Source organism: Pteronotus mesoamericanus, unplaced genomic scaffold (assembly GCF_021234165.1).
Source record: "Pteronotus mesoamericanus isolate MK-2021 breed Mesoamerican mustached bat unplaced genomic scaffold, CSHL_Meso_final contig_25, whole genome shotgun sequence".
NCBI classification, from domain to species: Eukaryota; Metazoa; Chordata; class Mammalia; order Chiroptera; family Mormoopidae; genus Pteronotus; species Pteronotus mesoamericanus.
This window is the reverse complement of record NW_026555105.1, coordinates 18,880,751-18,905,588: the sequence shown is the minus strand read 5'-3', so window position 1 is coordinate 18,905,588 and position 24,838 is coordinate 18,880,751. Positions and strand designations below refer to the sequence as shown.

Here is a 24,838-nt window from a genome sequence, read left to right as displayed (position 1 = left end):
TTTTACTTATTTTTTAGAGAAAGGGGAAGGGAGGGAGAAAGAGAGAGAGAGAAGCATTAATGTGTGGTTGCTTCTTGCACGCTCTGAACTGGAGACCTGGCCTGCAGCACAGGCATGTGCCCTGATTGGGAATCAAACCAGCGACCCTTTGGTTCACAGACCAGCGCTCAGTCTACTGAGCCATGCCATCCAGGGCCTACCACCGTATTCTTGTTTTAGGAAGCAGGGTGGAGGATGGGACAAAGAAGGGGGTCACATACCAGGAAGCTTTTAAGAAAACTTCCCAGAAACTGCCATATGCATCCCATTGGCTAGAACTTAGACATTCCCTAGCTGCAGGAGTGGCTGGGAAGTGTAATCTTTATTCTGGAACCATGTTTTCAGCCCAAGTCTTGGGTTCTGTTGCAACGGAAGTAGGAGAGCGTATATATCCAGGCACAGCCAGTTGTCTTTGCCATGTAGGCTTACAGTGAGTCTGGCTTGAAAGGGTGAAGTCAGAGCAGGATGCTGGGCCCTCCTTCCAAAGAGGTTTTATTTCTTTCTTCAGGAATGGACAATCAGACTGTCCTGGCTGTCCAGTCATTGTTGGATGGCCAAGGAGCAGTCCCTGATCCAACAGGCCAGAGTGTCAGTGCACCCCCTGCTATCCAGCCATTGGGTGAGTATCTGCTCAGGTTCACCAGTGGAAGGGTGAATGGCTTACCCATGAAAAACAAGTGGTACTCATGAAGCGGTGCAGGAGGGAACTGCCCCCCCCATGGTCCCCAGGATGCCTGGTATTTGAACCATCTCCCCTTCCTCCAGCCTGGATCTTCAGGCTAATGCCTTTCTCTGCTTAGCTCCAAGGACATTCTCTTTGAATCACTTAGTGAATGTGGGGATCATGATGCTGGAGGGGCTAGTAGCCCTGATGCTTGGCAGTGCGTGTACCTTTGACCCAGAAGTCATTTCTCGGCCACCCCTCTATGGAAAGAGCAGGCTGAGCACAAATCTCTCTAACTTACAGGCCATGTCCCTAAGACACAGAGAGGGCAAAGAACTTCTTTTGGAGCCTATGTGAGTCTCTATGTCCAATTATTTATTCCACAAACATATCTGAGTACTTGGGAACCGCACAGGGAACAGAGAGATACACACCTGGGTTTGAATCCTTGTTCCTGTAGTTCCTGGCTCTGACTTTGGGCAAGTGAGTTAACCTCTCTGTGCCTGAGTTTTCCCATCTGTAAAATGGGGATAATAGTCCTAACTCATAGAAATCTTGTGATGATACTTGGGATATGTTTGTAGCTGTTATAATAAGAGATCAAGTGTCTTGTGGTTTATACAAGATTAAAATTTATTTTTCTGTTACATGAGGTACTCATGGGCATTTGGGGTGGGTATGGTGAAACTCAGACTCCTTTCTTGTGGCCGTATTGCCCTCAACAAGCTGTTTAGGATGGCTGCTCCAGTCTCTCACTTTCATTTCTACATTCCGGCCAACATGAAGGGAAGAAAGAAGGAATTCATACCCCTTCCTTTTAAGAGGAAGTTGCATAGACATTATATTTCTTTTCTTGACCTATTGGTCAGAGTTCAGTCACATGGCATGTATAGCTGCAAAGAAATCTGGGAAGTACAGTCTTTAATAGACAGCCATGTTTCCAACTAAAATTCGTGTTGATAATGAATATCTAAGGACAATTAGACATTTCTGCCACAGCATGTCAAATGCTTAGCACAGTGCACAGCCTATGGTAGACCCTCAGTAATGGGGGTAGCTAATCGTTTAGTTTTTCATTCACTCAACAAACATCCACTGAGGGCCTTCTATGTGCCCAGGAAACATCACAGCTATGGTGAAAAGTAAAATGTATTTTCTTCCCTTAGGGGACTAACAGTCTCATGGTGATGGGAAAGTGTGATATGAGAGGCAGGTCTAGAGAAAGGAACTTTGGCCACTGCTTTAGGAAGGCTTCCTGGAAGAGGTGACAGCTGAGCTGAGCTTCGTAGAATGAATTGGTCTGACTAAGGCAGCTTGACAGGGGAAAACGAGATGCAAAGTCACCAAGGAGTGTGATCTCGCGGTCTGTTTGGTGACCGATGAGTGAATTCAGGCAGGATAAAGAATCTGAAGTTCTCAACTTTAAAGCAAACCCACTTTACTATTTCCTGATTCTAATTTTTCAATACCTTCATGCACATGGCTGGATACTCCCACAGGTGCTGTATGGTATTGAAAGCTCCTAAAATTGGATCCACACACATGGAATCACAGAATGCTGTTGTTCTGATTCAGACTCAAGTTTCCTTCCATTTCTTACTGTAATGCCCCTCCTTTATTCTTGCTTTTTTTTGTTATCCCCCTCCTACACACTACTCTATGGTGTGACCCCTAGATGATGAGGATGTCTTTCTTTGCGGGAAGTGTAAGAAGCAGTTCAACTCACTGCCAGCATTTATGACCCACAAGCGGGAACAGTGCCAGGGGAACGCCCCGCCCCTGGCCACTGTCTCGCTGGCCACCAACAGCATCTACACGCCTTCAGCAGCGCCCACAGCAGTCCAGCAGGCCCCGCCTCCTGCAAATCGCCAGGTATTCTTTCTTTCTATTTCTTTTTAAAAGATTTTATTTATTTTTTAGAGGGGAGGAGGGAGGGAGAAAGAGAGGGAGAGAAACATTTGTTTGGTTGCCTCTTGCAATACCCCCAAATGGGGACTTGGCCCACAATCTAGGCACATGCCCTGACCCGGAATTTTACTGGTGACCTTTCAGTTTGCAGGATGATGCCCAATCCACTGAGCCACACTAGTCAGGGCCAGGTACTTTCAATTGTTTGTTTAGTCACCCATTCAGCAAGTCTTTTTTTGAGCACTCACTATGCATCAGGCACCGTACAGGCATTAGGGATACAGTGATGGACAAACGGACCAAGTCACTGCCCTCGCAGAGTCGAGTGAGATGAATGGTACCCAAACAAATTTGTAGAGATATGTTTTTTTCAGGATGTTAAATGCAGAGAGATAGGGGATGCCAACACAGGGGTGGGAATTTTTGCCATTTTTTATACATAGTACTTGGAGAAGGGCTCTGTGAAGAAGTGGCATTTCAGTAGAGACCTAAGGAGGTGAGGGAATGAGTCTAGCAGCCAGTTTGGGGAAGAATATTCCAGAAAGTATGGTCAGAAAGTGCAAAGGCCGTGAGGCAGGCATGTGTTGGGTTTATTCCGGGACCATCAAGGAGGTGAGAGTGGCTGGAGCTAAATGAGTGAGGAGGAGGATGGGAGATGATAGGGTCAGAGAGACAGCAAGGGGATCTTGGTTGATCATGTGGGACTTGTGGACTTTTACTCTAAGAGATGGGAACCATTGGAGGGTTTTGAACAGAAGAAGAATAGGGTCTGATTTACACTTTAACTGGGTCACTCTAGATGCCGTATAGAGAATAGGTTTTGGTGGCAGTCAAGAGAGAAAGCCAGGACGCCCATTAGAGGGCTGCTGTGCAAATTCAGACAGAGGGTGGAGGTGGCAGAGGTCATGAGAATTATGAGATTTTGGAAATATTCTGAAGGCAGAGCCATCAGGGCTTGTGGATAGATTGGGTGTGGGGCATGAGATCCAGAGGCATCAAGGGTGACTCCAGAGTTGGAGTTGCTGTTAATGCCTGGGAGAAGATTTGGGGGAATGTCAAGAGTTGGGCTTGGCATGTTGGATTTGAGATGCCCATTGGACCTGTAAGTGGAGGCGGTGAAGATGCAGACAGGTACACAAGTCTGGAGGTCAGGGGAGAGGGTCAGGCTGGAGGTATCTAGAGGAGCTTCCAGAGTCCTCAGTCAGCAATACAATTCTGGAGCAAAGAGAGTCGGGGTGGGGACTCCTAGAGGGATTAAAGAGTCCTCATAAAGGGAGCTGGGCGTGTCTCAGGATGCCAGGTCCAGGAGTCAAATTTCCCTCTGACTTCCACTTGTCTCCTTATTTTTTTTTAATTTTTATTTATTGATTTTAGAGAGACAGAAGTGGGGCTGGGTGGGGAAGAAACAAACAGAGAAACATCTATTTGTTGCTCTACTTAATTATACATTGGTTGATTGTCATATGTACCCGACCAGGGATTGAACTGCAACCTTAGCATTTCAGGACGACACTAACCAGCTGAAGCTGCCTGGCCAGGGCTCCTTATTTCTTAAAAACATTATCTTTATCCATTGTGTAGACATAATTCCTGTCATCAAAATAAAAGCCTTCAGGCCCTGGCTGGGTAGCTCAGTTGGTTAGAGCATTGTCCTGTACGCCAGGGTTGTGGTTCCATCCTCAGTCAGGACACAAACAAGAATCAACCAGTTCTTTTCTGAACAAGGAAATAACTTCAAAACACAAGCAGTTGGTTGTGGACAAAGGTGAATCTCCCTGCCTAAGTGGCTTGAGTGGACATGGATACGATTTCCCATTTTTCATTTCAGCCTAACGCATGTGACGATGTAAAAAACAGATAAGCCAAAGTCTATAATGCCTTTCCTGGCCATAACGTGGGACATTTTCCTAACTTGCCTTGGCTGTCCTTGCTTGGCTAAAGACATCCTGTTTGAACAGGGATTCTGGGTTCAGAGACTGAGTCACTGCTGTCCCTAGAGGTTCTACAGAGACAGGTAACCTAGGAAGATGCCCAGGGCCTGCCAGTAAAGAAAAGCAACGGGTAAACAAATCAAAACACCCTTTCCATCTACTGAGGGGAGCAGCCACTGCGTGTTTGATGCTCCCTTGTAAGGTCTGCCTTTCATCCTCACTATTAACCTGAGAGCATAGTATTATTTTTATTATTCATTTGTATGTTTGCAAAAAATACGTGTTTCCCTTCTCCTTTGTAAAAAAGTGTCACAAATCAAGGCACTTTTGACACTATTCCTCTCCCCTCCCCCCAGGTAACTACTGATGGATATTCTTCTCAAGCTTTTAAGATACTTTCACATACTTAATTCAAGTATCCACAGGAATTATATAGTAGTATTGTTTTAGGTTTTACCTACTATATAGTATTCTATTCAAGACTATATTGTATTTTTAAAATTCATTCCCCTATTGATAGACATCAAGGTTATAAGAAACAACACTATGCGGAATACTCTTGTTTATGAACTCCCTGTGGACGTGTGTGTTTCTCTAGGATAGATGCCAGAAAGTATTACTGCTGGGTCACAAGGTATGTGCTTTACAGGGAGGTGTGATTTGTTCTTCTCATTTGATAGATGGGGAAATGGAGGTTCAGAGAGGTGGAGTGACTTGCCCAGGGTCACACAGCAGCAGGGAGCATCAGAGGTGGAAATGGATTTCAGGTCTGTGGGACTTCGGAATCCAGATCTTTTTCATCATGCCCTCTGCTTTTTTCCAGAGCCTCACACATGTTCATTTCCTTTCTCTCTCTCTCTCTTCCTCTCTCCAGATCTCTACATATATCACGGTGCCCCCATCCCCACTGATCCAGACCTTGGTGCAGGGGAACATCTTGGTGAGCGATGACATGCTCATGTCTGCCATGTCGGCTTTCACATCCCTGGACCAACCCATGCCCCCGGGCCCCCCACCTGTGCAGGTAAGGAGGGGACTGCCTTCTTACAGGATCTTGATTCCAGCCTGCATGTTGACTCCTGCAGATTCAGAGTCTTGTAGAAAGAAGGGGGTTTGGCCCCAGCTCTCCCCCATGCTGAGGAGGACAGCCAGCCATACCTTGCCCAGCCCTGCTATGGGTGGGGAAGCTGCCACATTAGTGGTGACCTAGAATGTGACTTTGCATTTCCATAGCCACAGTCAGCTATTTTAACTTCTTTTTATTCTTAACAAAAGTGTTCAATGTCCTTATAAAAACATTAAAAAATACACAAGAAAAGTTTTTGTTCTTAACAAAAGTGTTCAATGTCTTTAGAAAAACATTAAAAAATACACAAGAAAAGTAAAAAAAAAACAACACACCTGATAATTCATAATCTGGAAAGTAAAGAGATATTGTAACCAGCTTCAATGTGCAGTTCTTGGTTCGGTCCTGGGTTGTGGGTAGGAGCAGGGGGAAGCCATAAAGGCATTATCGGGGAAATAAGAATATGGAGGAATTTGAATATTTTAAATAATAGTATTATATTAATATTCACTTCCTGAGTGTGATGATTGAATTGTGGTTATATAGGAGAATATCTTTGTTCTTAGGAGATGCATCTGAGTACAGTATTGAGGAACAAAGTGTAATGGTGTCTATAACTACCATAATTCTAAGTGGCTTGGTGAAACTATATATGTGTGTGTATGTGTGTATCATATGCAAGCGCATATTGCAGATGTGGCAAGATGGTAACAACTGAGTGAATAAGATGAAGTATAAAGAGTGTTCTATGCATTCTTTTTCCAACCTTTCTGTAGGTTTGAAATTTTCAGAATAAAAGTCAAGAAAGTAATCAGTCAATCACTCATGTTCCCTCCACTCAAAGAAAACACTCTAAAAATTTTGGCTTTCCTGACTTCCTTGAATGCACATAAAAATAGAAATAGCTTTAAAAAAAAATACAAAAAAATAGAAATAGCTTTAAAAAAAAATACAAGGTGAGCAAAAGTAGGTTTACAATTGTTTGGACAGTGACATGCAGGTTATTATTACTACAATAATAGCATTATTAACTCAAAAGACTGTCACAGTACAACTGTAAACCTCCTTTTGCCCACTCCTGTTTATTTATAGTATACACACCTATATAAATAGGTCATGTTACATGCACTGTTCTGGAACTTGCTTTTCTTACTTTGCCTTTTGTTTAACCTCATTCCCTATATCTATAAGTCTGAATCAGTATTTCCCAAAAAGTTCTTTGGAATGCTGGCTCTATGGGATTTGCCTTTTGTTTAACCTCATTCCCTATATCTATAAGTCTGAATCAGTATTTCCCAAAAAGTTCTTTGGAATGCTGGCTCTATGGGATTTTCCAATACAATAAGGATCTCTGATCAAAGCAGCCTCTGGAGGCATTCTGCATCTTCCCTTGCTTTTCCCTGGGTTTTTCCTGCATTAAAGAAATACTTTTGATTTTAAAAAAAATATATATTTGATTTGAGAAAGAGAGAAAAGGAGAGACAGAGAGAAGCATCGATGAGAGAGAGAAACATCATTGATTGTTTGCCTTCCATATGCACCCTGACCAGGAATTGAACCCCTTACCCTTTGGTGTATGGGACAACGCTCCAACCAACTGAGCCACCCCAGTCAGGGCTAGAAATACTTTTGATTTTGTCATCCCAGATTTTTCCCAAACATTTGACTGTGGAACTCAAAGAAGAACAGTTAAAAGGAGCATCATTTATTTATTTGTTTATTTGTTTATGAGAGAGAGGAAGGGAGGGAGAAAGAGAGGGAGAGAAACATTGATGTGAGAGAGAAACATTGACCAATTGCCTCTTGTATGTGCCCTAACTGGGGACCAAACCTGCAGATCAGGCATGTACCCTGACGGGGAGCTGAACCGACAATCTCTTGCTTTGCTGGCTGATGCCGAACCAACTGAGCCACACGGGCCAGGGCTAAGGAGTACCCTTTATGAAATACTGCTCAGCATCATCATTTAAACAGCTGCAAAGGATTCCATCATGTGGATGGATCATCCTCTGTTTGGTCAGGCTTCTGTGGATGAACATGTGTAGGTCATTGCCATTTTTTGCTATTCTAAAAACTACTGGAGAATATCCATGTGTAGATATTTTTGCCCACCTGCTTGATTATATTTGTAGACTAAATTTCTAGAATCAATGCCTATGTTTTAGGGGTGCATAGCCACCCAACCATTTGAAGACTATCTAGAAAGATTCCCAGGATTCAGGATGGTTGTACTCATGGCTGAGGTTTATACATCAAAAGGATACTTAGCAGGGTCAGAAGGGAAACAAGACCTATCAGCTAGAATCTAAACTCCAGGTGCAGGAAGCAGGGAGAGGCTGCACAAAACACTTCTTTCTCCAGCAGTGAAGAGTAACAACACATGTGTGGCATTTCTGCCCGAGGAAGCACATCTAGACTCCAAGGCTCAGGCTCTTATTAGGGATTGGTCACAGACACCCAGTCATAGCGATCAGAATTCCAGACTTCCAGATGAGAAGGAGGTGTTCACCATAAATCACATTGTTTTTGCAGACAGTCTAAGCAAGTTGATACAGTATGGTTCATGCCCCGGGTAGGCAAAAGAGCCTTATCAACGTAGGGAACCATCTACGGGGCAGGTTCTCAGAGGCCAGTCAAGAGCCAGTCCTACAAGCAAGCCTTTCTAGAGACAGCAGCATTAGGTCTGCCTTATGAACTTGTTCCTGCACAAGCTGGGCCATTTGTGCTGACTTTCATAAAGAAAAGGAATAGCAGCACCAGGCCAATGGCTCCTCTGAATTCTCCCCCCACTGCTTCCATGTCCCCCATCAGCGCCGTCCTCTGAGCTGCCTTGTGTGTGGCTGTTCTTTCCACATAGTTAAGGCAAATGTCCTTCTTACTGATAAACAAGACAGCTGGAGTCAAGAGGCTATGACACTTTAATTTTCTCTTCTGATTTCAGAGCAGCCTGAGCATGCATTCTGCACCCGGCTACCTCGCCCAGCCTCCGCCACCCCCTCCGCCCCCTCCACCACTGCCCCCACCCCCACCACCCCAACCCCCACCACCCCCACCTCAGAGCCTGGGTCCCCCCGGGCGGCCCAACCCCGGTGGGACTGGTGTGGTGGAGGTGTACAGTGCCACAGCACCCCTGGCTGGAAGTGGAACAGTGGAGATCCAGGCATTGGGAATGCAGCCGTACCCACCCCTTGAGGTGAGCAGAGACTAGGGGTTGGGGTGGAGTGGGGGAAACTGGTCATGGTCATTATGGGTAACCTGGACCTTTCCTGACCACCAACTGTGTGCCAGACACTGTGCTGGAGATACCATGGCAGGGGTTTGCAAACCAGATCCTGGAGTGGCCCATATTGTTGGAGAGAGAGACTTTAGTGAAGCCATCACAGCTGGAAATGTAAAATGCAAACCATGAGAAAGTGGTGTGAAGTGGAGGGTGTAGCATAAATCCAGACCGCCCTCAGGGAGTGCTCAGAACAGTTCGAGAATACTTGGTTTTGGGGGAGAGGATTCCCAAAATTACCTGTATGTCTCCTATGTTTTTTTAACTAGCTAGATATATTAGTCAGCTATGGCTTTGTAAGAAATATCCATAAAACTTCAGTGGTATATAGCAAAAACTGTTTCTTGTTCTCACATCTATGGTGATCAGTGTGGCAGCTCTGCTGGTCTTGGCTGGGCTCCCCCGTGTCTGGAGGTTGGCTGGCTGTCAGCTGCTCCAGCATGGCCTGGGGTGGGAGGAGTAGGGTGACCCAGCTCTCCCCACACATCTCTCATCCTCCTGCAGGTTAGCCAGACATGCTCTCACAGCAGTGGTGCAGATACAATAATGCAAGCAGAAATGCTCAAGGCTTCTTGAGGCTTAGGCTTGTAAGTGACACAGGGTCACTTTCGTTGGCTGCAACACATCCAAGGCCGGCTCAGATTTTAAAAATAAGGAAATAGATGCCATGTTTTAATGGGAAAAGCTGCACAGTCATGCTGCAAAGGGCATGGGTACAGAGAGAGGTAAAGGATGGAAGCCATTATGCAATCGGTGCCCCACGTATACCATAGTAACTCCCTGCCGAAGAGCTCTGAGCTATAGGCAGTCTATTCTCAAGGAGATAAGAATTCAGAATCTTCCTAAACAGCAGTGCTAGGAGCTGTAACAGAGAGAGCCTGCCTGTACTTCAGATCACATTATCTCAGAGTCAACCTAAAATCAGCCATATAGACATCCCATGTCAGGGAGCATCTATATGTAAGGAGAACCAGACCAGGGGGGAAATTCCACCACCAGCCATGTGATGTTCTGAGGGTCTGCAAAATTTGCCCTAGTCTGGGAGAATAAAGCAAGCTTCTCTAAGGACTTTGTTGAACTAAAAAAAGAAAAGTTAAGTCAGTAAGATGCTGAGAGGATGATGGCCTGGTAGGCACAGGGGCCAGCATTGGGGGAGCTTCCACTTTTTATTTTCCATGTAGAGGAGGGTGCTTTTTGAGGTCGGAGCCTGCATCTTCTTTGATTTTGCATCCTTAGCACTTAGCAGTGTACCTGGCCTTTAGTAGATCTGAAATAGGGCCCTCTGAGCTCAGTTTCCTTTCTAAAATGGGAACTCCTCTTGGAGAGCTGTTGAGGATAATGAGAGCTAACCCAGTGGCAGTCACATAATTGCTCCTGAATGATGGGTGAATTCATTCATGTGACAAATATCTATTGAGTGCAGTATCGGATAGGAAGATAAAGACCATTCTAGATATTTATGGCAGAGGGATTAAAAATAGGAAGTCAGGTGCTTACAAAGCTGATGGAAGGGCTAGAGGAAAAAAAGTTGGGGTTGGTGGGCTTAACTGGTTTTCAGAGTAACTGTTGTTGCTTGGCCCTGAGAACCAGGGCACTGCTGCTGTGCCCGGAAGTGAGGAAATGGTAGGATTCTGTTGCTGATGTTCCAGCCGTCCTGCCATCCTTGGGGCTCGTTGTCAGGAAGGAGATGTAGAGATCAGCCAGCCACTGCAGAACTCATGCTTATATCTGCCTCTCTCTCACCACAGTTGCTGGAGAGTGGTTACCACCTCCCTTCTGCCTTCCACATCTCATGCTTCTTGTGGGTAAAACCTCATCTGTGTTCAGAACCATACTGGCAAGATAGTCTGGAAATGTGGCTTCAAGCTTCCCATCCCTGTATTTCAGGGGAGAACATGAAGGGTGTGGAAATGGTGCCAAGGGCCAACAGAGAAGATCTGGCAGGAGCATCTGGTGCTAATCAGATGCCCCATACATGCATAAAGGAATTCATTTATTCGAAAAATATTTATTGAGTGTCTACTCTGTGCCAAGCATTGCTGTAGCCCTGGGCACAGAGCAGTAAACAAAGCAAAAAAAGAAAAAGAAAAAAGTCCCTGCCTTCATGGAAGTAGGCAGATAACAGACAAGATTAATAAATAAAATACATAACATTACATAATGATGAGTCTAAGGAAAAAGATAAAGAAGAGATGGATAGGAAGTTTAATTTTGGATGGACTAACCCAGAAAGACAATGAATGATAAATAGGTGAGTGAACAGGTAGAGTCTTCACAGTGCTTTAGTGTCATGATGTTAGCTTAATGTTAACTAAATTTGAGTGACTCCGAATTCATCGTCAATTCTCAGCTGAGGGATGCCTGTTGGCATAGTGTCTGGCAGGGTCAGGTAAGAAGTGGGGTAGCTGGTAGGGGCACAGACCCTCTAATTTCCTGGTTCTTTTGTGCAAACAATCTACAATAACATTGATAATATCAATAACAACAGCTAATATTTATTGAATACTTACCATATGCTATGCACTGTTCTAAGCTCTTGTTAGCTCATTTAATCCACACAACAGCTCCATAAGAGGAATACTATGATTAGTACCATTTTGCAGATGTGGGAACTGAGACAGAGAAGTTTAAAGACTTATCCAACATCTCTTAGATTATTTTTTAAATTAATGACAGAGTCAGGATTTGAACCTAGGCAACCTGGCTCCAAGGCTACTTCTAGCTTTCTGACTTCCTGAAGTTCAGTGGGGTCTTGGGAGTTACTGGGGTGACTGAACTAGGTGGCGGAATTAGGATGGCACTCTAGGTGGGGAGTGGCTGAGGTCAGCCAGGGCCACCATGAAGGTCCTCCTGGCTGGGGTGGTTTTCCTCTCCCTTCCCAGAGCTCTTTCCCTGACTCTGCTGTCCTTCTAGGTGCCAAACCAGTGTGTGGAGGCTCCAGTATACTCCACCCCCCCAGTGTACAGCCCCGGCAAACAGGGATTCAAACCAAAAGGACCCAACCCCACTGCCCCCATGACCAGCGCCACTGGGGGCACGGTGGCCACCTTTGACTCCCCACCGGTGCTGAAGACCCGACGGGCCAAAGGTGCCAGTGGACTCCCAGAAGGTGGGCCCACAGCCTGAGCATCTTTCCTCAGCATTGGCCTTTCCACAGGCTGCTTAGTTCTAGTCTTCCTTGTTATCATGTTAGGATTAATTTTGGCTGCTGTAATGAAAATTCCGAAATAAGAGTGACTTCAAAATGATAGAATTTTGTTTTTCTCCTGCGCAAAGCAAGGCCAGAAGTAGGCAATCAGATCATGTGCCTATGTCGTCACCAGAGCCCACATTTTTTTTATTTTTCTGCTCTAGCACCCCTAGTGCCTAGCTTCTGTTTTCAGGGAGCCTCATTGTGTAAGATGGCTACTGGAGCCCCAGTCATCAATTTCATATTCGAGGCAGCAAGGATAAAGGGGGCATCTCCCAGCTTCTAGCAGTTCTACATGATGCTTTTTGCTTACATCTCATTGGTTAAAATTTAGTCACATGAGCAAAACTAGCAGCAAAGAAAGCAGGAAATCTCTCTCTCTCTCTCTGTCTCTCTAAAGGTTTTATTTTTTTTTTTTAGAGAGGGAGGGGAAGGGAAGGAAGAAACAGGGAGAGAACCATAGACGCAAGAGAGAAACATTGATCTGCTGTCTTCTTGTCTGCGCCCCATCTAGGCATGTGCCCTGACTGGGAATTGAACCTGCAACCTTTCTTTTTGCTGGACTATGCCCAACCCACTGAGCCACACTGGTCAGGGTGGGGAATGTCTCATTCAGCCAGGATCATTTATGTTTTTCTTAGGTGGAGCACTTGAGAGGAAAGAAGAAGGGGAGAATGGATATTAGGCAGGCACATAGCAATTGTCTGCCACTGCTTTGGAGATGCTAAGTATGGGGTTGGGGACAGTGTCAGAAAGTGCTGGGAGGTGAGGAGGGCAGAGGAATTAAGAATTTTTGAGAGCCTTCCAGAAAACTACTTCCATGCTGCTTTTCTTTCACAAATATATGTTGAGCTTCGTTTTAGGCATTAAGGATCTAGCATCTTGGTCCAGGATTTCCTATACTCAGTTATCACAGTTTAATGGGAAAGACAGACAGGGAATAAATAAATATTTATGGGCTAGTCTAGGAAGGAGATTAACAGGGTATTATGATTGAGAAATTGGAGAGAGGCTAGAAAACGGTGCTACTAACCCACGTGGGGATGAGAAGGAAACATCCTTATGGCTCTCTGAGGGACGACTGTACCAGGCAAGGGGGAATAGCAGGTTCAAAGGTCCTGAGGTGGGGCCATGTTTGAGGTCTTTCAAGGTTAGCAAGGAGTCTGCTGTAGCTGGATGGAGAGAATACAGAGGTTGGCAGGAAGCAGAGAATGCAGAGCCCTGTGGGCCACAGCCAAGAGATTGGATTTAATCTTAGGGCAGAGGGGAGCCTTTGAGGGGTTTGTCCTGCTCTCCCAGCTAGAGCATGTCCTGGGCTTTCCTGCTCACCTATGCTTCTTCCCCTGCCTGTCTCTGAGTGTAGACCTCCCAGGGTCTGTGATTTCTAGCCCCAGGTCCAGGGAATAGAGTGGCCGGAGGCTGCTCTTCACATCTGTAGTTGTACCCCCAGCCTCACCATCCCTCTCCTCCCACTTTGTCTTTCAGCTGCAGGGAAACCAAAGGCTCAGAAACTCAAGTGCTCGTACTGTGACAAGTCATTCACCAAAAACTTCGACCTGCAGCAGCACATCCGAAGGTACCCAGGCGTGGTGGAGGCAGGTGGCTCCCAGCAGCCCTGGCTGGGGAGCCGACTGCAGTGGAAGCAAGTCCCCTTCCTCAGCACCCTAGCCTGGGTGGTGACCAACGCCCATCTGTCCTGTCACGATTCTCAGAACTTTAGTCCAGGTCAGGGTGGTTTTCCCTCTTCTCTTCCAGGAATAGTGGGAGGGGTCTGAAAGCTGTGGGGCCTTCCCACTATGATGGGGGAGACCCAGATGGGGTGAGGTAGGGGGAGAAATGTCCTTGAACTGATGGGGTTTTGCAGGCATGGGGGGTGCCCCAGTCCTCAGCTCTGCAGAAACGGTGGATTGCAAGGGCTGCCGGGCTCTGCAGATACGACTCCGTCTGCTCACTCAGGACTGACCACAATACCTCTTGCTCAAGAACAGACAGGGAACCTCTCTGGTCCTCAGGTTTTTCTTCTATGGAGGGGTGGACTTGTTCACTTTTTCTCAGAGTGTGATAATGAGTACATGAGATGATTATAGGTGGTTTGTGGATATGGTTTGGAAAAGTTCTGAAAGTCATAGTGGGAAGGTTATGTCCTTTTAATTTATTTCAGTCCTTGGAGAATCAAAGGAGAAAGCCTTACTCTGGTGCTAGTCTGTCCTAAACTATTTTAAGATTTAAAACAGAATTGATTTGAAGGAATATATTAAATAATGATACGTGCTGTGCTGTAATAGCTAGAATATTTTTTTTCCTTCAAATAACAGAAATACCTATTTAAATGGGCTTAAATATTTAGGAAATGTTTCATCTCACAGTATGAGATGGCCCTGAAGGTCAGCCCCAGGGCTGGTTGATTCAGCAGCTGAGCAATATCACCAAGAGCACAGGGGTTTTCTGTCTCTGGTCTGCCTGCCTCAGGAAGAGGGCTTGTCCTCATAGTGTCAGAATGGTGGCCAGCAGTACTGGTGGCCAGCAACATCTAGATGTTTTGTCTGGGCCTTCCTGGTGGCCGTGAGCTTCTGGGCGGAGGCCACAGCTCCATTCCTACACAGCGGTGCTGACATGCCTTGTTTCCTGCAGCCACACTGGTGAGAAGCCCTTCCAGTGCATTGCATGTGGCCGTGCCTTTGCCCAGAAGTCTAATGTCAAGAAACACATGCAGACTCACAAGGTCTGGCCTCCAGGGCGCAGTGGTGGTACCGTCTCTCGCAACTCTGTGACTGTACAGGTCATGGCCCTGAACCCCAGCCGGCAGGAAGATGAGGAAAGCACAGGTGGGTTGAAGCGGGGAACACCGCTCTTGCCATACCTCTCCTCTGCAGCTTCGTGGGTTTTGTTGCTGTATGACCTGGAGCAACTTCCTTGACTTCTGGGCTTCAGTCTACTTCATTTATAAAATGGTGCATAAGATGAAAGGAGGCCTGGCAAATATGCAACATGGGTGGGGTTACTGTAATGCTGTACCCATGACAGATATCACTAATCAATCACCTATCATTTTTGCTGAGCCTGGATACTGCCTCAGAATCTATTTTCAGTATGTTGCTCTAGGTAGTCACTCTCAGTTAATCAAAAATTGAAATCTATTTGGCCTATGTGGGCAGATGATCTCCAAAGCTCTTTGTAGTTTGTACAATTGTCATCAAAGCCATCACTTGTTTCTGAGCTAACGACCTTTTCCCTAATATTAGTTTAATTAGAGCAGCACTGTCCAACAAAAATATATGAGCAACATATGCCATTAAAAATTTTCTAATAGCTACATAAAGACAGTAAAAAAAAAATAAATCAATGTTAATCATATATTTTACTTAACCCAAACATGTAATATAAAGAAATTCTTAATGAGATATTTTATATTCTTTTTTTATGTTAAGTTTCCAAAATCCAGGATGTATTTACATTTATAGCACATCTGGATTTGGACTGGCCACATTTTGAGTTCTTAGTTGCCGCATGTGACTTGTGGCCACTGTATTGGACAGTGTAAGACTGGGGCTTTCCTGTGCAGCCCCATTGGTGAGCTGCACCTGCCACATGCCAGCTAATCAAGGCATTGTTTTGCTACTCAAACAGCACATGGCCACTTTTATATCACCTCCCTGTTAGAACTAGCACTACTATGTATTTATCCATTCTGTGTGTGCACTCTGAATCCTTATGAGTTCCTTGGGGAAGAAACCATTTTTTCCATTTCTTTTGAAATTCCTGCAGTGCCTAGCTCCAAGGGTTCAACCACTTAGCAAACATTTATGGAGGCCTGCTACATGCCAGGCCCCCGTCTCCAGGGAATGTGAGGGAGAGACAACTAGACAAATGAGTGTAATTAGAACACGGAGTTGGGGAGGCACGATGAGTGTAGCGAGGAGTGGTACTCAGGATTTTTAACAAAGGTGGAGAGGCCTAGAGTGTCCAAGGGGAACGCCCAGGAGGGGAGACTTGAGACAATAGCTATTCATCAATCAGAATATAAGTATTTCAGTATTTTAGCACCTGGAATGGTGGCATCAATGCACAACAGATGAATGTGAGTGCAGCGTCCAACACCAAGCATGTGGTGGGTGGTAGGACGTACCCAGTGGAACATGCAGGCAGTGTTCCATACATCCTTCCTGAGTGGCGCGGCTCTCTGTGCTGACCTCATTCTTTGCTTTTCTCAGTGAACTTCTCTTCCTGGCTTTATCCACAGGGTTGGGACAGACACTGTCGAGTGCCCCACAGCCCCAGGCTTTGCCCACAGCAGGTGAGGATGAGGGGGACAAGATGGAGGCCAAGCAAGTGGTCCTCATTGATAGCTCCTACCTGTGCCAGTTCTGCCCCAGCAAGTTCAGCACTTACTTCCAGCTCAAGTCCCACATGACCCAGCATAAGAATGAGCAGGTAGGTGGCTAGTGGGCAGTCAGTGGGGAGCACTTCCACCCTAGTCCTGAGCCTTGGCTGGTGCTGGGATCTTGAACATGGTCAAGAAAGGGACAGAAGTGGGCCTCATTTGGTCTGAGCTACTGTCTAACTACTCATGATGGACCAAGCTTCCCCCTCTACTCTGCCTGGATGGGGCCAGCTTACCAGGCCACTGTGGTGCTCATGGAGGATGCCCACATTTCAAGGATCACATAATGAAGGAATCAGAGACAGGAAAAATTCTTTAATTGACTGATTGATTTGAGAGAGAGAAATGTCAATTTGTTCCATTTATTTATGTATTCATTATTTGCTTCTTGTATATGCCCCCACTGGGGATCGAACTCGCAACCTTGGCATATCAGGACAGTGTTCTAACCAACTGAGCTACTGGCCAGGGCAAGAAAAATTCCCAAAGCCCTGAGAAAATCTAATGTCCAAAAACCTGCCTATGGGGATTTACGATTACAATCTTTTTTCTTAAATTGACATATAATTCACATACCATAAAATTCACTCTTTTAAAAGTATATAGTTTAGTGGTTTTAATATATTCATAAGGTTGTGCAGTCATCACCACTATCTAATTCCAGAACATCTTCATCACCCTAAAGTGAAACCCTATACCTATTAGCAGTCACCCTCTGCCCCCAGGCCCTGGTAACCACTCATCTATTTTCTGTCTCTATAGATTTGTCTATATTGGACATTTAATATAAATGAAGTCATACAGTATGTAGCCTTTGAGATCAATTTTTTTTAAGATTTTAATTATTTAGAGAGAGAGAGGAAGGGTGGAAGAAAGAGAGGGAGAGAAACATCAACATGAGAGAGAAACATCAATTAGTTGCTTCTCGTATGCGCCCCAGCCCAGACATGTGCCCTGACTGGGAATTGACCCAGCAACCCTTTGCTTTGTGGGATGATGCCCAACCGAGCCACACCGGACAGGGCTTGAGATAATGTTTTTAAGTTTCATCCATGTTGTAGCATGTACAAGTATTTTATTGCTCTTTATGGCAGAATAATATTCCATGGTATGGATATAGCACATTTTGTTTATCCTTTCATCAGGAAATAGACATCTGGATTATTTTTATTTTTTGGCTTTTGTGAATAATGTTGTTATGGACATTCATGTACAAGTTTTTGTATGAGTACATATTTTCCTTTCTGTTGGGTATAAACCTAGAAGCGAAATTGCTGGGTTGTATGGTAACTATACTCCAGTGTTTATTTTTTACAATAACCTTTATTTCTCCTAATAAAGGTATCATGTGCCCAATATAGAATTAGAAAATTCAGAAAAGTCTAAATAATATATAGGTTAATATTTGCTATTTATTATATATTGGGCATCCTGCCAAATGTTTTACATTCAGTATTTTATTTATACCTCATAACAACCTTAGAAATAGGCATTTTCAGTATATCCAGAGACCTAGAGGGGTGAAGTGACCCATCCAGTATCCCACTGCCCGTAAGTGACTGAGTCAGGGTTCAAAGCCAGATTCATTTGACCCCGAACCCTACATCATTAACCACCTTGCAATACATTCTCCCAAGAATGCAATACAAAATCCAGTGTATTTTGCAGAGTTTCTATAATTTTTAAAACTTATAATTAGAATCTATATACACATGTAATTTTGAGTTGTGCTTTTTTTTCACTTTTTTATTTTTAAAGAAATGTCGGTTCACACAAAGTTGCAAAGATGGTACAGAAAGATCCCTTTTACCCTTCAGTCAGTTTCCCTCAGTGGTTACATCTTACATAACTACAGCACAATATCAAAACTAGGAAACTGACATCGGTATAAAGTGTCTCTGCAGTTCTGTGTCATTTTACCACCTCTGTAGGTTTGTGTAGCCACCACTGAGTCACAGCACAGTACTATTTTGTTACCATAGACATCTCCCTTGTGCCTCTCCTTATTAGACATACATCCTTCTCCTCCTTCCGGAAACCAGTGATCAGTTCTCTATCTTTCTAAGTTTGTCATTTTGAGAATATTGTGTAAATAGAGTCATCCAGTTTGTGACCTTTTGAGATTGGCCTTTTTGACTCAGCATAAATTCTCTTGAGATTTGTGCTTTCAATTTTTTAACCTAATTTTATATTCTGAGTATTTTCTCACTTCACTGTGTTTTTTGAAGGACAATTTTTATTACTTTTATGGACAGAAAACTCAACAGTATACACCTAGCCAGTTTGCTGGCCAGTTCTTCGGCCTTTGCCATTTTCAGCGTGGCAATGTGAGCCACTGACTTGGACCCAGGACGTTGCCTTCCCTGTGGAGATGGGTCTCATAATATCTGCCATTGTAATTGGTACAGATATCTTCCATCAGCCTAGCCAGAGCTCCTTTGTCTTCCAAGTTAACCCAGGTGAAGGTGACGGTGGTGCAGGTGTTCCTGTAGACTAGGTGCCGCTTCCCCTGGATAATGCAGTAGGGAAGCGCCGTTTTATGTCGCAGGGCAGGCTGGAAGACAGCCAGCTCAATGAGATCCATATCATGTGCAGTCACTACCCGCTGAGGCTTCCTGTTCTCCACCAAGGTGGTGACAGTGTTAACCCCTGCTCAAGGAGGTCTCTTAAGGGGGACTTCCCTTTGCTGGCACCTTTTTTTCTCGGCCTGAGCCACCATTCTCTGCTTCTTCTCTTGCTTTGTCTCTAATCTGTCCTTGTGGACCAGCTTAAGCAGTTGAGTAGCTGTTTGGTGATCCAAGGCCTGGGTGAACTGGTTAATGGCAGGAGGCACTTTCAGACGCTTATCGAGCATAGCCCTTTGCCACTGCAGCTGAATGTAGCTGGACCATTTGCCAAGGGACATGAGGTCCCTTCTGAGCTGTGAGTCCTGTCCAATGCAAAAATTCTTGGGCCTTTTCTTAAACAGGGGGTTTCCCACCTTCTTGGCCTCCTGCTTCACAACAGCAGGGGCTGGCGCCCCCTTCTTCCCCTTAGCCTTCTTTTCTTTCAGCATCTCAGGTGTCAGGAGGAGGGACACAGAAAAGGGAATTGTGGGAAATATGTATCTCACATCACTATTTTTAAAAGCATACATTTAATGGTTACATTTTTAAAAATCTATTGTTGAACATTTAGATTATTTCCTGAGTTTTGCTATTATAAGCAAAACCATGGTGAGATCATTGTAATCAAATCTTTGTTCACATCTCTGATTTTTTCCTTATGATAGATTCCTAGCAAAGGGGTTGATAGAAGTTAGTTAGGATGTCCTTGGGGCAAATCGTGGAAAACTTTGACTCAAACTGGCTAAAACAGTTAAAAAGTTTGTCATCTCACATCATAAGAAAACTCATGGTAAGGCAGTTCCAGGCCTGGTATAGTCTGTTGACAACCCAGCATCAAGGACCCTGTGTCCTTTCAGCTTATCTCTGCCATCTCTACCATGTAGCCTTCTTCGCTATTGATGGCTCACCTGAGTGGAATGGTGGCCACTCTTTTTAGGTCCGGACACAGTCTTATCCATTAGCAAAAAGGGACTATCTTTTCTGTGTCATTTTTCAGAGCAAGGAAACCTTTTCTTGAAGGTCTCTTACTGGTCAGGGCCAATGCATGTGCTCTGTCCTATAGGAATGCATTATTCTGCTGCAAATAATAGAAACTGGTTTACTAGTTAGGGTTTTATTTCTTTCCCAAGTCGATAAGTAAGCGGTGTCGGGCTTATGTAGCAAGTCAGATATGTTATCATGGACTCAGGCTTTTTCTGGCTTTCCGTTCTCTTATCCTTAGCATGTGGCTTTCATTCTCAAGATTGCAGGATGGCTGCTCTATCTCCTGCCATCATGTCTGTATTCCAATTAGGGCAAATGCAAAAGGCAGAGGGATTTCTCTTATGGAGCTTTTGCCTTTTTGTTCTGGGAATGATGCCTTCCCTAAAGACTACCGCCTACATATCATTGGTAAAAAAGGAGTCACATGGCTGACACTAGATGCAAAGGAGCCATGGAAATAAGATCCAGTGTTTTAACTGGGCATGTTGCCACCCTGAGCAAATTGGGGTTCACTTTGTTAGGAAGAAGAAGCACGCAGAATTGTGTAGGCAACCAGGAGTTTGTACCACTTGTCAAAGTATAATTTTTGAAATGTTAAAAACATAGTTCTCCTGTAAAGAGCATAGTGAATATGAGTCAGATTTTACATAACTCATTAATGAGAGAACTGGAAGGATGACAAAGTCAGTTCAACAGAGGATATGAGACACTGATATTCATAACTATATATAACTGTCAGGGGAAAAAGGAATACTGAAATAAGCTTGTTAAGCTAGATACAAATCTGATTAATTTCTTACTGGGCAACAAAACCCATGACCTTTGGCGTTATCTTTTCTACCTGACAGAAATCACTTACATCAGATCAGTTTTGTACAAATTAATATTTAATATTAGAGTCTGGATTCTAATCAGTGGTAAATAGTCAAAACCATGCACATGCCCCCAGAGAGTGAGATTACTCTAGGCAGGCTTGTTAGCAGTTCTTAAAGAGAGGTCCCTGGACCAGCATCACCTGGGTACTTGTTGGGATGCCCATGTTCAGGCCAGCAGACCTGCTGAATCAGATACTCTAGAGATGGCGCCTAGCAATCTGTTACTATCATGTGTATTCAAATTGGAGAGCCACTACTCTAGTATGACATTGGAAGGACACAATGTCATCTTTTTACTGTATTTTCAATTTGTGGTAATTTTTTCTAAAGATACCCAGGCCACACAGAGCCTGGGGAAAGGGTAGTGGGTCACTGTGACTGGCTGAGAGGAGAGGACCCTCCAATCAAAATAAAACAGGGCTCCAGCAGCGGGGAAGCAGGGGAACAGAGTAGGGTCATTCACCAGCAGTGTTCCAGGCAGATGCCATAGGGCAGGGGGCGGCAGTGGAGGCAGCTCTCCTGCCTCCCCTTACCTGCCCCACGTCTGCCATCAAGGTGTACAAGTGTGTGGTCAAAAGCTGCGCCCAGACGTTCCCAAAGCTCGACACATTTCTGGAGCACATCAAGAGCCACCAGGAGGAGTTGAGCTACCGCTGCCACCTCTGCGGCAAGGACTTTCCCTCGCTGTACGACCTGGGCGTGCACCAGTACTCTCACAGCCTCCTGCCACAGCACAGCCCCAAGAAGGACAGCACGGTCTACAAGTATGTGTCCTCCCACTTCCTCTCCCACAGGGAGCCCAGCGGTCTGCGGCCTTGGGGTCCAGCCTGGCAGAGTGGGTTCTGGGCCTCGGCACTGGTGGGAGCAAAGATGCCGGCCCTCCTTATGGCGTTCTTCAGTGTGGCAGACGTTTATCCTAAGAAATATCTGAAAAGTGGGAAACCAGTCTTTCCTTGTTATAGTGGAAAAAAGATTTGATTTTTTTTCTTTTAATATTCTAAAAATATGAAAATATTATTTTGTCTGATAATCTACAAAATTTAGGTTACAGTTGGAATGGTACACAGATTCTTGGAATGAAAAAAAGAATTAACAAGCACACTTGAAAGCAAAGATCATAAAAATATTTTTTTTTTATAATGTATAAAGTTTAGGTTAAAGTTGAAGCTTAGAATGAACAAGGAATGCATCAAGTGTAGGTTTCATTCAGGGTCGTTTTTTCTGCCTTTGTGTCACCCTAGTTTTCTGTTACAGCCATAAAGAGGACCCCTTTGGCAGAAATGGTGGAGGGTTTTCTCAGTTTTGCCACATGCTCTTAATCCTGAGATCCTGAAATCATCCTCTTTGGAGCTATCATTCTGGTGATCAGCCTTTTGAGTGTTTCTTCCTCAGTTGTTTTCCGGCCTCTCCTCCAGACTCTCCTTTGTTGATAGTGTTATTTGTGAACACCCAACATCACTTGTGTAACTTTGTGAAATCCTACATTTTTGCCCTGCCATCATTTTGCTGTGCATTTGCCCTGTGTTGCCACCTCACAAAGCCCAGCACACAGCCTGAGGGACAGATTTTAGTGAAAAGCAAGAATTTATTTGAGGACTCCTTCTAGTCATTAGTGAATATTTTCATATTAAATGGCTTTTGCATCCTTGTACAAACTTGTACCTGCAGGTACTTGGCTGATGACCTCTGTTAAGGGGACACCACTGTAATTTCTGGGTGAACTTCCGAGGTTCAGAGATAGATAAATATAGATCTTGAGTTTAGAATGCATAGGCTGCTTAGGGAGACAAATGTATAAATATTTTTTACCATATACTGTGATAAAATTCTATTACAGATATATATGTGCATGTCTGTAATATATACATGTTCATGGTGTAGAAGTACCACAGTGGGAGGTAGCTGAACTGAGTTTTGAAGGATGAGTAGGAATTTGCCAGGTTGGCAGTGGGTAGGGTGGAGTGCATTCCTAGAAGGAAGACCAACAAGTATAGAAATATAAAATAAAATAGCAGTGGTTTAGAATGATTGTTGCGTACAATATAAATGGGAAGTAATATTTAGATGAGGGCTGGGGAAAAAAGTGGGGCCAAGATATGAGGGTCTTGTAGAAATCACAAGAGCATTGAGAAGTTGGCAGGAGGACTGAGACTCATGGAATGGGATGTAGGGCAGCTGCCCTGGGAGAGATTGGGAAATGGGGCCAGAGAGGCAGGAAAGCCAGGTGAGGCTTTTACCAGCCAAGGGAAGGGAGATTTGTACTCAGAGAACGTTTGCTTCTGCTTGTCCAACCTGTGGATTATCTGTAAGTTGCTTTGGCTGTGTGGCCCTCTGGACTGAGATGCCAAAGAAAAGGAAGGGAGCACCTACTATGTGCCAGGCTCTAATTTAGGGACATTAATTTCTACAATCCTGGGAGGTAGGTTGTATCAGATAGCTCGGGCTGCGACAACCAAATACCATAGACACATGAGAGAGATGGGGATGGGGTGACCTATCTCTCTGGTCTTTTCTTATAAGAACACTAATCTCATCATGAGAACCCCATACTCATGATGTCGTCTAACCCTAATCACCACCCAAAGGCCTCATGTCCAAATACCATTACATTGAGGGTCAGGGCTTCAGAGCTTCAATGTATGAATTCTGGAGGGACATAGTTCACTCCACAGTGGTATTCTCCCCATTCTGAAGATGAGGGCACTGACACTCAGAGAGGAGGAGTGGCCTGTCCACAACATCAACAGGGACTCAAACTTTTGTCCAGGACCTTGGAAGTCTCATAGCTCTGGCCTCGTGTTTGCAGGCTGCGGGTTGAGCCCAATGCTGATGGCCCTGTGCCTGCAGTCAGTCACTTCTCTTGCTCTTGGCGCTACAGGCTCAGAAGTAAGGTGCGGGAGGCAGGCCACCATCCAGGTGGCCTAAGGGTGAAGTTCTGTCATGGTAATGATAAGGGCTCTGGAGCCACCTGCCTGTGCTCAAGTCTCAGCTTGACTGCAAACCTGATGGATGACCTTTGCAAGGCATTCAACCACTCGGAGCCCCAGTCTTGTCATCTGTGAAATGAGGGTACAATGGTGCCTGCTCTGTTGGCTTATCTATTAGGATCAAGTAAGATGAGTATGAGACGCTTAGACATGGTGTCTGGAACATAATAGGTGCTCAGTAAATATTATTGCTGTAATTTTTATTTATTTAATTTAGATATAGGCGCGGTGGCTTCGTCCCATTTTCCGGGGTCCAGGCCCCATCAGTCTGGCTGCTCTGCTTTGTGCCACATTGCCTTGGCTTGCCTGCGGTGCCTCCCCGAGCCCCTCCAGTAAAATTTGTGCTTGCCACCATTATAAATATATATATTTTTTCTTTTAAAAGTAAGATTTACTGCTATATATTTACTTTTTCCTTTTAAAAGTAAGGTTTATTGATTTTTTTTTCTAGTTACAAAATTCGTGTTCAATGCAGAGAAAAGGATTTTTTTAAAAACCACACAAAAACAAAACACAAAACCCTGTCGCCCAAGATAATCCCCATTAACTTCTTGGTACATATCTGTACTAAGTATGTTTATATATGGATATAGATATCACAGGCTATAATTGAGTCAGACCATCCCAAACACAGTCACTGAATCTGGTGAAAATTTATCACACCATCTTCCTATTGCACAACTTCTGACAAACAGACTGAAGCTTAATAGGATCACTCTGTGCACTTGATGTTGTCACTTAAAATTTTTACACATAAAACTGTAATACGGATATCTTTGCATTTCAGCACAAAGACCTGCCTCATCCTCTTAAACAGCTACTTAGTATTTCATTATATGTGGGCACGCTATAATTTATTGAACCTTTTCTTTATTGTGGATAGTTGGGTTATTTCCAGTTTGTCATTTTCACAAACAACACTACAGGGAA

At 44.5% G+C, this 24,838-nt stretch overlaps 1 protein-coding gene and 1 pseudogene across 2 annotated transcripts in view; one reads left to right on the top strand and one right to left on the bottom strand.

Moving 5' to 3' along the window:
• The window catches only part of ZNF341 (zinc finger protein 341), a 43,706-nt gene that overhangs the window by 5,597 nt on the left and 13,271 nt on the right, over positions 1-24,838 (top strand). Inside the window, exons 2-10 of one of the 2 annotated variants that reach the window (XM_054573875.1) lie at positions 548-658; positions 2,379-2,575; positions 5,417-5,566; positions 8,550-8,801; positions 11,799-11,994; positions 13,561-13,651; positions 14,707-14,900; positions 16,316-16,506; positions 21,477-21,685. In XM_054573875.1, coding sequence (XP_054429850.1) covers positions 548-658; positions 2,379-2,575; positions 5,417-5,566; positions 8,550-8,801; positions 11,799-11,994; positions 13,561-13,651; positions 14,707-14,900; positions 16,316-16,506; positions 21,477-21,685 — 1,591 coding nt within the window. Of the gene's footprint in view, positions 1-547; positions 659-2,378; positions 2,576-5,416; positions 5,567-8,549; positions 8,802-11,798; positions 11,995-13,560; positions 13,652-14,706; positions 14,901-16,315; positions 16,507-21,476; positions 21,686-24,838 lie in introns of those variants that run through there. The other variant, XM_054573876.1, reaches the window with a different exon arrangement.
• LOC129070564 (60S ribosomal protein L7a-like) lies at positions 18,667-19,511 on the bottom strand (annotated as a pseudogene).